This window comes from Lycium ferocissimum, unplaced genomic scaffold (assembly GCF_029784015.1).
Source record: "Lycium ferocissimum isolate CSIRO_LF1 unplaced genomic scaffold, AGI_CSIRO_Lferr_CH_V1 ctg10515, whole genome shotgun sequence".
Classification (NCBI taxonomy): domain Eukaryota; kingdom Viridiplantae; phylum Streptophyta; class Magnoliopsida; order Solanales; family Solanaceae; genus Lycium; species Lycium ferocissimum.
The window spans coordinates 11,133-23,147 of record NW_026713352.1 but is presented as its reverse complement, the minus strand read 5'-3'; the positions used below and the strand labels follow the sequence as shown (position 1 = coordinate 23,147).

At 45.0% G+C, this 12,015-nt stretch overlaps 1 protein-coding gene across 1 annotated transcript; it reads left to right on the top strand.

The window, feature by feature from the left end:
* The first annotated feature begins 8,798 nt into the window (after positions 1-8,798).
* On the top strand, positions 8,799-11,703 carry LOC132041528 (ATP synthase subunit a). The gene has a single exon (XM_059432240.1). It carries the CDS (start codon positions 10,714-10,716, stop codon positions 11,566-11,568), a length of 855 nt encoding a protein of 284 aa, XP_059288223.1. The 5' UTR covers positions 8,799-10,713; the 3' UTR covers positions 11,569-11,703.
* Positions 11,704-12,015: the final 312 nt, after the last annotated feature.

Here is a 12,015-nt window from a genome sequence, read left to right as displayed (position 1 = left end):
TCCCCCTCCCCAGTCTCTTTCCCTATCGAAAAACCAGCCCAGCCCTACTTATTTTGTTCTACAAATGCTAACCAAGTGACACACTGGGGTGGGGCCATGGGTCATGAAAGAGGTTGACCCCCATCCTCCAACACTATGTATGGCTAATGAACTCCTCGCTTTAGTCCGTTCTTTTCCTTCTTTGGGCTCGGGTCGATAGTAGCCGTGGTAGTAATGCCCCGGAGCCCAGCTACCGACCCGAGGCGCCGATCGGGAAAGTAATAAAGGGACGTTAAACGTAATTCTAGAAGGGCCTTCCCGCAAAAAAACCGAGTCTTGGCAGTTCTTGGGAAAGTTTTTTAGACTAGTCCCACTAAGGTGGCGAGGAAACTGACTTCCGAGAGAGCAGCTTTCGCCTCGGTAATTACCTAACGAGAGAGAGCCGATGCAAAAGTAGTCCTTTACGCGAGGAAAGGCCAGACAGACTGACCTCTGCTAACTACGTTTTATATAGACTGGAAGCTAGAGAGATACTAAGGTATAGTGCTGCTACCAGAGAAGGCTCTTTCATGCTAGGCGTCCAGACCTACTATACCCGAGCCGCATCCCCGGCACACTTGCTATATCTACTAACGCTTCATCCTAACCAACTATACCTGATATAAAGCCGTTCTATAAAAATGCAAGACAAGAAGAAAGCAAGAAAAGGATAGCGATCGCTTTGGGAACGTCACGGGGGAGGAAGATAGAAAGGTAACCTATGACACCGGGCAATTACGCTTTTTCTCCCGCCTCAGCTTCGCGGATGGAAGGAGGGCGAGAGCGTAGCACGCACGCTCTATGCTTTTCGCCAGCTTTCCCTCTAGTAAAAGATTAGCTCGTACCCTCTCTCTGTGTCTAGGGATTCCTGGGGCATGAGTTAAGCATATAGTTGATTGCTCTTTCTTTCGATTGAGCGTCGGTACTTTTGGAGTCTCTCTCTGTAGGCGTGCAAAACAACAGAGCCACTGCTCTTCGGGGTGATGAGGTGGACAATTCCTTACTCCAGCTTCAAAGGAGCATCTTTGCATGAATCAATACTAACTCCTCAGTCAGCTGACCTTCGATTTCGGAGATTAGAGCAGAAGAACTCCGTAACGGCGGAGAGGGGTTGAAAGCCACTTGACTCTAAGGAGAGGGGTTTCGCCTCGAATCCAAATGATTTCTCTTCTTCTCTTAAGATATTTCTAGTTAGGACTTGATCGAGGGATCAATTGACTCCGAAACATAAAGTAACAAGACCATAACCCCGTGCCCCCGCCTTAAAGGATCCCAACTCATCACCCTCATCTCCAACTTATTCGTGGTTTTAAGGTGCTTTTGACTATTAGAAAAACTTATTTGGAGACCAAGGCGAGGGGTCATCTTCGGCAACCAACCGGGGTCATGGAGCCGGCCTCCCCGCCGTCCCCCCTGCCCGCACCCTCCATAACGGAAGTACGTAGAAACCTTGATCTGTTTACTTCCTCCTTTAATAAGATCGGGATGAGGAGTGACCTTTTACTGGACCTCGAGGATCGGCTTAAACTTGAAACTGCCTCAGAAGCAAAGAGAGGCAAAATAATAGAATTCATGGAGATCTTGGCCTTTGATGAAGATGAACTGATATACTGGCATTCTCTTCCAACTCCGTATCCTAACTCAGGGCAAACTATCTCTAGATGGCAAAGTGAAAAGTCGAATTGATCTGCACATCCCTCTATTCCAATAGAAAACGTTAGCCTTCATCCATGAGATCGGGGTATCACTACCAGTAGGGGCCCGCTTCCATAATAGACTTTGAAACCTCGCCTTCCCTTTCGATGTCCGATCCCGGATACCATGACTTGCCTTCAAACGGGCTTCACCTTCAAAGGAGAGTAATCGATCTGCGGACAGCAAGGCCAATGAAGATCAAATTTACCGGGGTCTGAGTCGTGTCTTGTCCTTGAGTCCTCTCTATGCCTCTCATGTCCTTCTTTCCTTCGCTTGGGACTCACTAGCACACTCCTTGCTGCTTTCGTGCTTGATGGCTTCTGATGAACCAATGATAGAGATCCTTCCCTAACAGCTGCTGTTCAATCCGTCCCTGAGAGTGAGAGGAGTCGTAGGAATTCACATTGCCTTTTACGGCTTGGAATTCCTATTGTATAGAATAAATGTATTGGGCAATGCCTTTCTTTTCTTGAATTCCAAAATTCTCCGCCTTTTCTCAGCTTGACACCTACTTTAGAACCATCCTTTTCGTCGTACGACAAAGCTTCCTTGTAAACTAAGGCTAAGGCACGCTCGATAGCAAGAAGCTAGTGACTTCTTTCAGGTCATTAACTAGAACTTGCACGAGGTATCACAGTGGGGCCTGTCTTCTGTCCGGTTCTTGGGTCCGGTCGAGCCTCTTTGAAATTACATCCCTGCCTCTCGTCTAACTCGAGTTGCCCCGCTCCTTTGGCAGTTAAAGTAGCTCGCTTCAAGAAGTCAGATTATATCCCTAGGGGTATGTTACGAGCAGAAGTTCTCTTGCTAGTGGAAGTAAGAGTAGCAAGGTTAGGACCGCATATAAATAGTTTAGGGGAAAGAAATTGGATTCCCTAGAAGTTTGTCCGGTTGGGAAAGCCAGAACTCTTGTAAACCAGCTTGATAAAGGGTAGTGGTAGGGACAGTCTCAGTACCACTGAAAGTGCGATAGTCCTTCAAGCAAGGGACTTGGGCAAACAAAGTCCTTACTCGTATTCCACCAACAACTCGCGTATCGTATAGAGCTTTTTCCTATCCTTTCCGCATAGACTTGCTTCGCACCTGTGTCAAAAGCCAGTTGAGTTTTACTCTTCAGTAAGAATGATAAAGCATTTCGCAAGCTTGAATCCCTATAAAAAGTCCGTCCCAACAATTTAGCCTGAAAAGAAAAAAAGTGGGGTAGAAGTGAAGTTTCTATTGAATTGAGTAAGATCCTTTTGAATAGAAGATGCCCATGAAAAAGCATTTTTTAGAGGAAGATCAAAAAAATGCGGATTTCCCTATTGATTAACCTCTGAAGCGGATAAGATCCAAAGAAGTCTATACCTGCAGATGAAAGAGGAGCTTCTACGTGAACATTTCACACAGTGGTTTCTCCTCCAACAGTCAAGTAACTAGCACTGGTTATTCCAGCAAGAGCTCTTACTGTAACAGAACTAGTACCGTCAACTCCAATTGTAGCAGCGGGAATGTCTTCACCACCAGATATTGCATTAAGAGCTTCTATTGCATCAACGGTGGAAATGGAGAGCAGGCTCGGAATATAATAGCTTGAACCGCTTAGGCTCTTTGCACCTAAATAAATAGTAGACACGCAAAAAAAGAAGACGCGAAACTTATAGAGTCGTAGCCTTCTAAGACTTTCTTCTCCAACTCACTCAATCGATAGGTTGAGGCAATCAACTGGAAATCGACCAAAAGGACCTGTCAAGCCTTAGAAGTCAAAGCATGCATCACATATCATCATGCATAGCTTATTAGCTGTAGTAGCTGCATAGGAAACATAAAGCATATAGTACTTTTCTCCATTGTCATGCATCAAATGGCTGTCTCTCCTCTCTCAAAGCAGGCGAGCTTCAAGCTTGGAAGATCAAGAAAAGCGAGAACGGGAACTCCTAGAGCTGCTGGAGCGCCTAACCCGGCTGTTACCTCCTTCTACCGTCGCCCGCCTCTGATCAGCATTCCAATACTCCGAAGCACACATCAGATACGCAGAGTAGTAATTGGCATATCCATTCTCTCTCCACAATGGCAAGCTCCTGGTTCACACCTAGATCTGGCCGGAGAATAGCAAAAGAAAGATCTCAAGGCTCTGGGAATATACCACTCCCGATACTCTTCCTCCGTCACCTCTATCTCCAAATCAACGGTTTGATATGATGAATTGAATATCATTACCAATGATTACAATTTCATCAATATATACTAAAATAAAAAACAAAATCGTTTCCACGTCGACGAGTAAAAAGGGACTGCCTGGGATTGAAGAAAACCAGCATCCAGTAAAGCAGAAGAAAATTTGGCAAACCCATTTCGGGACGCTTGTTTAAGTCCATAAAGGGACTGATTCAGGCGGCAAACTGAGTTCTCCCCCTGTGGAGAATATCCGTGAGGGAGAGACATGTATACTTCCTTTTTTGGAACATGTTAAGGCTTTACGCTCTAACTCACCTTCACAACTCTAGGTGTCGTCGCGCCTAAGTTATCATTCTTTTTCCACTGTCTGATTGCAGTAGGGGGTCACGTAGGATGGTTAAGCCAGGAGCAGGACCGATACTTTGCTTAGCCAACACATCTTCACATTGCCTTCCCTCCAAATATGTCTCAATTCACACCTCCAATCCCTTCTCATTAGCTCTCTGATTCTCAGGATAATATTGAAATGTGGATCCTCAGGCCCAGCCATTGTGCAGCTTCTGTATAGAAAGCAGGGAGTCCGTCTCAACCTGAATGAGTCTATAACCCTCCTCCCAGAAGCTAGTAGTTTGGCTAAAAAGAGATAATCAGAAGAAAATGATCGGGCAGGGATGCACAGCAGGAACTTGCAAAGCCAACACAAGAGAAAAGAAATATGTTCACCCTCGGCAATACGCACTTGATAATACCCCGACCGCAAATCAAACTTCGTGAAGTATCGTGCTCCACTCAACTGATCGAAAAGGTCTGCAATAAGAGGCATAAGGTACTTGTTCTTGATGGTCACTTTGTTCAGCGCTCTATAATCGATGCAAAACCTTAAGCTGCCATCATGCTTCTTCTGAAACAGAACCGGCGCTCCGAACGTTTAGAGTTCTTGGTAAACTCCACCATAGTAGGAGAAAGCACTTCGAGCGAGTTCATGCTATGTGGATGAGGCAGCGAGTTGAATATGAGGGCTTTCAGACAGCTTTAGAAGAGTGCTTGATAGAGACCTTAACGCTAGGGATAAAGCCTTTCTTTCATAACCAAATGAAACTGTCTAAGGTGAGGATCCAAGACTGATGGGTACAGAATCCGGTGGTACTTTTTATTGATCACAAATCGCTTGTTATCGCACTGTACTCCTTTTGCAAGATCAGCTCTTAGATGCGAAAAATCAAATGATGAAGGGGGAAATGAAATGTCGGATTGAATCGCCGAAGCAGGGCTAAGACGAATAGATATGAATGACGAAATGAGGTCTTCCCCCCTTACCTTAGTCAGACTGGCATGAAGCTTACCTGAGGAATTAGGAAGATGAAAGAAAGAAAAGCGGAAAAGGGGGATACCCCATAGACCAAAAGGGCATAGATCGATAAGATCCAAGAAAAGAAAATACCCGCAGCAGAATCGGAAGACCTTTAGTAGATTGTTTTTAGGTCCAAGCGGTGAATCAGAAATCTTCCTTACGCCTACAAGCAAGAGTCTCCTAGGATTTCGCAAGGGAAAGGTAGCCAACCTGGGATACGTTGCGGCAAGGAATAGGAAGGTGCCTCTAGCAGATTGCCCTTTCTTTTCCTTTCCTGGGCTAGGTAACCGTTAATGGAATATCCGAGGCATTTTCTGCTTTGTGGAGTCAACTCGTCTTCCCCGAAGCGGAACCCACGTATAAATTAGTGTATACATATGCACTTACAGTTACAGATACAGAAGGCGCAATCGGAGCACTAAGATCATGGGGTGAAGGCACACTGTCATTACACGATGGGTAAGGTGCGGAGCTACACTCTAAAGACAGATTCACTAGATTCCGACCTTCCCGCTGCTCTGTATAGTCCTATTGGAGGGCAATACAATACTCTAACGATTCCTGCCTTGGTTGATGATGAATTACCTTACTCCCTTTCCATACCGGGTCTAGGGGTATAGTCTATTCTATAATATACTCTTCTTCTATCACAGAAATAGCTAAATCGGAAGTTAAGCCCTATAAGCACTTCACTGAAACTAAAAAGAAGAACAAGAGCAATACCTCACAGGCTAAAGCAGGAACAAGGGGCGCAAGCAGTCTTTAGAAGTCTAAACTAAGAAAGACTTACGAACCACTTAGGAAGGATAAGAGCCGTAGCTACAAAGCAAAAGAAGTTGTCGGAGGCGATGCGACGATACTCACCTCAGCCTCTCTGGCGGCATTAGTTACCAGATTCATTCAGTGACAGCCTTAGGATAAGGAAGTCCTTTATTTTCATTGTTGAAATAGGCGGCCACTCTCTCTCTTACTTTCTTTCATTTAGTTAGGCGTGGTAAAGGATCTCGCTCGAAAGAGACTCTTCACCTACTGAATTGGAATGACTCTTACCCTTACTTATCTCTTTACTCAGAGAAGTCCCTCTCGGAGCTATTCCCCGGCGCTGTGTCTTCTTTCTCCTTACTCTGGGAATGAAGCCGTAAGCCGAACAGAATACGGACTTGCTTGCTCTATTTGATTCAGGACCTCTTGCTGCTGCGTCTCTTTCGGATTCGGTTCCTAATAAAAGAAAAAGATTGTTGGCCTGCCTATTCCGATTGAGAATATGGAAGAGGCTATGAAATAGAAGAAAGAAGGTGAGTTCGAACTCTAACTCAAGAGCCCTTACTCAAGAGGGCTTCTCTTCCTCTTATTGTCAGAAGTCAAATGGTTAAGTCCAGTTGGGGCAACTGGGCCAGACGACATTGATAGCGGAGTTTCCGTGGTAAGGTACAAAGCTTTTTGTCTGGGTCTTGGGCAGACGTACTCAACTGGTACAAATAGAAAGGCTCGTCCAGTGAGTGATGACACTAGCGAGTAAACTGCAAAAGGGTCTTGCTTGGTATAATATAAGCGGATGAGTTAGTTATAATTAGCTCAGATGTGACTTCTTTGCTCGGTTTCGGTTGCTTGACTCAATAATGGCCCTTCAAAGTCATTGACTCCATATTTAGGGAACGGTTGAACTCCTTTTTTGACCTCCCTCACCTCTGAAACTCGGCAAAGCTGCCTGCCTTTCTTTCAATGCTTTAAGATGGAAGTAGGTCGAGGATAGGGCTTTCTCGATCGGAGTCCAGACGGACTTGATTGCTTATTTCATTCCATCTCTGCTCCTGGAAACAAATCAAGATCAAGGATGTTAAAAAGACAGAGTCAACCGATAGATCAAAGAGTCACAAACCTTGCTGCCACCTAATCGATGAATCTTGTCCCCCTTTTGTGGCTTTAGCCCGCTTCTTGTTACCTTGTTACTAAAAAAATGGCGTGCGTATAGAATGGGATCAAGACCAGTAGGTCGGTTCTCTCCCGAGTATCATTAGTGGGTCCACAGACTTTTTTGAGAAAAAAGAAAGGATAGGCCCGGGGACCCCTAATATAATAGAATTTGATCACTCCTCTCATGCGGACTCTTATTCGATGTCAATCGCTCAGCTTCTTTGTTTAATGAAGGCGCATTCCCCCTGAGTGAGACCATTCCTTTGTCTTAACTCGGGCTGAAAAGGTAGATTAGCCCCTGATTTCACCCTTTTTGATTTCAAGCTACTTGCGCCTATTGTTTATTGGTCCAATGGCCTCACCGCTGGCTGTCCCTCTATTAAAATGTTGGGCAAGTGGCGGGGAATTACCCGTATTCAGTACGAGCAGAGTGGAAACTGCTCATACCTTTCGGACTTAGGCATTCGCCTGTCACCCGTAATCCGAAAAGACTGACCTCAATAATGTTCGCAATCATACCTTAGTTCAGGATCTCCCTACTCGTATGTAGGAGGAGCTACTGCCTTCCTTCTAATCGGTTCGAAGAGAAAAGGAAACGAAACAATAAAGGTTCACTTTCATTGGTGCTTCCCCCTACACGTATATTGGGGCGAGAGCGGGCGCTAGCTTCCTAAACAGGATTTTCTATGAGGTAGAGGCTGGATCAATAAAAGAAAGATAAGGAAAGTGTACAAGATTCCAATCGGGCTACCTCTGAAGGAAGGTGGCGGCGAGGAAGGGTATTTCGAATCTCGATCAAATAGCGTAGCACGGGACCGCGCCAAGCATAGCGAGTTAGGTATGGGCTTTCTTTCACTACCAGAATCACCATTTGGCAGGGCTACTAGGACTTGGGTCTCTCTCTTGGGCGGGGCATCAAGTACATCTATCTTTACCGATGTTGCAATTTCTAAAGGCTGGAGTAGATCCTAAAGAGCTACCACTTCCTCATGAATTTCTCTTGAATCGAGATCTTTTGGCTCAACTTTATCCCACCGAGGGAGCAACCCCATTTTTCACCTTGAATTGGTCAAAATATGCGGAATTTCTTACTTTTCGTGGAGGATTAGATCCTGTAACTGGGGGTCTGTGGCTGACTGATATTGCCCATCGCCATTTAGCTATAGCATTTATTTTTCTCGTTGCTGGTCATATGTATAGAACCAATTTCGGGATTGGGCACAGAAAGATCTTTGAAATCCTTGATAGTCTGGAAAGGGAACGCGAATCTAGCCACCACTTTCTCTATTTAAAGAAAAAGAAAGAGGGTGCGGGTCAAATCCGCATCTTTGCGCCCTTTACTTACTTCAAGGGATGGTGCGTCCGATACATGATTGGTTAATGACAATTCTCAACAGCATCTGTAAGATCTCGAGGCTTACTAGACGGAATTCGATCAAAAATGAAAACTTTGGATATTTTTCTTAGAAGGAGATGAACTACCTATAGATTTGTATGTAAGTGCACGATAGGAATTAAGAGAAAGCTGGCATCCAATCAAGAAAGAATCACTTCGGACAATTAGACTAAGCTTCCCCCTTGTCTCTCTTCTTTAGCTAATGATGAAGCAAATCCCTAAAGTCAAAGTAGTCCATGAAAGCATCTATTTTTTCCGTTCAAGAAATTGCTTATGTAAAGATGGGGTGAGTCTCTTATAAGATCTTCCTTTCTTCTCTTTTCTTCTATTAGTTAGCTTGGATTGAGAAAGCTCCGCCCAATAGCGCTTAGCCATGTGTGTGTAGACCGAAATGGTCTCGCGAAGCCGGTCAACGGTAGCCTAAGAGCAAGTCAAAACTACGAGAAGGGCGCGAGAAGTTTTGTGAAGGTAGAGAGAGATTTTCAAATCAGACTTCAAGTTGGTGTGCCGCGTGTTAAGAAGGCAGAGACCGCCCCAGGCTTCGCCCTAATTCCCATCTAAGGTTGAATAAGATTAGATTAGTCTCGCAAAATTCGTTCTCGAATGATTCATCGATGGAATTAGGCCTAGGTGTATGAAAATTTCTTGTGATTCCACTTCGCTTGCTTGCAAGCGAAGGCATACACGCATCGATAGGGAACCCAAAGAAGAGCTAGAAAAAGGAAAGCGGCACCAACACTTAATAGCTCCATTTCTTGTTCCTGAGCGGAAGGTACGCTCAGCCCCTGATACATTGCTATTTCTTAATCCTTGCGGCCAGGGATAATGAGTCGGTTGGCTCTTAGAGTATAGCCTCTCTCGGGGTTAGCGATAAGAGTACACCGGCCCGTGTGGTAGCGGGCGAACGTCGGATTTCGTGCTTGCAAGGAAGCGTGCAAGTGGGTGAACGCATCACCAGCCAAGCTAGTCACTTGGAACATAGGGGTATTCAATCCCCGAGCTTCTGGGCCTTGAGAACCGACTTCGGATTTGCTCCTTAGATAGTGAGTAGCAAAGAAGGGTAGGGTTTCAAGTTTAGGGTTTTCACTTCCACGTCCCAGCTCGTCGAAGCTACCGCCTATCGATTGAAATTTCCCTCCTCAGCCGGAGGCGGAACCGGCTCCCCCTGAACCATCCTCGGAAGAGTAAGGAAGGAGAAGGGAACGGGAGTTTCTCGCCTCCTAAGAGTATAAAGAAGCGGAGTGTCACCCCAACAAACTAGACGCACGCATCAAGGCGTTCTGCCAACGAGCGAAGGCGATCGCTCAAGAAAGGGGATTCCGCCCCGGCAAATGCGATGCAGTGAAAGACGCTGCGGACTATGTGGCCGATGACGTAAAAGATATGCCGGCAGCTAGCCAACTCCGCTTTCTAACGAGGTTAAGGCGTGACCTAGAAAACGGAAACAGCGAGACCTGGGGTCTCATCGAACGAGAAGTTCGAAGATGGAGACCAGGTTCGGCACGAAATCATAAAGGTTTGAGGGCCCGTTGGTCAAAGGAAAGGGAAGGTCCTGCTTCCGGGACGGAGCCGTATGACGCGAGAGTGTCACGTACGGTTCCTTTGAGAAGGGTGTGATACCACCACCTATCAGGCCCGACGAGCGGTCCACGGAGCTGCATCCCTACTCACCTGGTCTATGCACATCGCTCTCTCCAGGAGGTTGGCCGCCTATCCTAGATCTTCCCATTTCCAAGAAGATCCCGGGCTCGATCTGGTTTAGTATCAAGGTGATTCTTTTTCTGTTCCTATATATATGGGTCCGTGCAGCATTTCCACGATATCGTTATGATCAATTAATGGGACTTGGCCGGAAAGTGTTCTTGCCTCTATCATTAGCTCGGGTAGTCCCCGTTTCTGGTGTTTTAGTCACCTTTCAATGGCTCCCTTAATTATGTGCGAGGAATTGCCCTATTGAGTAATGGGAAGCGGGCTAGTCCCCGAAAATGCCCCGCCCGTAAGTTCCTTTGTCGTTGGGGAAAAAAAATCTCTTGATTTTTTGGAGATTCGAAATTCTGCATTTTTCTCTCCCATGCTTTCCGTTGGTCAACAACCAACCAAAGTGCTCTATACTTCTTCACTACTCGTACAGGCTTGACGGAGTTAAGCTGTATTGAGGGAATCGTTTTGTCTCAATCAATCAAGAATGCCTCAACTGGATAAATTCACTTATTTCACACTGGATCTAGCGCAGATCGTCTCCAGCCCACTTGAACAATTTGAAATAATCCCATTGATTCCTATGAAAATAGGAAACTTATATTTCTCATTCACAAATCCATCTTTGTTTATGCTACTAACTCTCAGTTTGGTCCTACTTTTGGTTTATTTTGTTACTAAAAAGGGAGGAGGAAACTCAGTACCAAATGCTTGGCAATCCTTGGTAGAGCTTATTTATGATTTCGTGCTGAACCCGGTAAACGAACAAATAGGTGGTCTTTCCGGAAATGTTAAACAAAAGTTTTCCCCTCGCATCTCGGTCACTTTTACTTTTTCGTTATTTTGTAATCCCCAGGGTATGATACCTTATAGCTTCACAGTTACAAGTCATTTTCTCATTACTTTGGGTCTCTCATTTTCGATTTTTATTGGCATTACTATAGTGGGATTTCAAAAAAATGGGCTTCATTTTTTAAGCTTCTTATTACCTGCAGGAGTCCCACTGCCATTAGCACCTTTTTTAGTACTCCTTGAGCTAATCCCTTATTGTTTTCGAGCATTAAGCTCAGGAATACGTTTATTTGCTAATATGATGGCCGGTCATAGTTCAGTAAAGATTTTAAGTGGGTTCGCTTGGACTATGTTATGTATGAATGATCTTTTATATTTCATAGGGGATCTTGGTCCTTTATTTATAGTTCTTGCATTAACCGGTCTGGAATTAGGTGTAGCTATATCACAAGCTCATGTTTCTACGATCTTAATCTGTATTTACTTGAATGATGCTATAAATCTTCATCAAAGTGCTTATTTTTTTATAATTGAACAAAAGCGAGTCTGAATGGGTATACTTAGTCGTGGAGCATTCCGAGTCTTTGCTTTAGGGATCGTTCCTGCGCATCTCCTTACTTTATAGCAGTTATTGCTCCGGTTCCAGAAGGTATAGCTCTCGCCTCAGCTTTTTCTTTGAAATCGGAGACTGTTCCAATTTCCTACTGAGATAGGCAAGCGGAGGGAGAACTAGACGTATCTTGCTAGGCAAAGACAGGTTAGAATGGATAGCTCGCGGGTGGGATTGACGGGATAGATCACTATTGCAGAAGGAGGTAGAACCGGGGGAAGAATTATGGCTATAAAGGTCCTCGCCCTCTTAGGCACATGGTTCTAAAGATTCAATCTCAAAGCGGTACTAAAGATTAGGCAGAAGAAGAACTAGAACTAGAATTCTTCGCCCCTCCCCTTGTACCAAGAAGAAAGTTCAGAACATAAGGATAATGGGCTCGTCTAT

Excerpts from the sequence above, each read along its gene's own strand:
- LOC132041528 (XM_059432240.1), top strand. The coding sequence starts at position 10,714 with ATGCCTCAACTGGATAAATTCACTTATTTCACACTGGATCTAGCGCAG.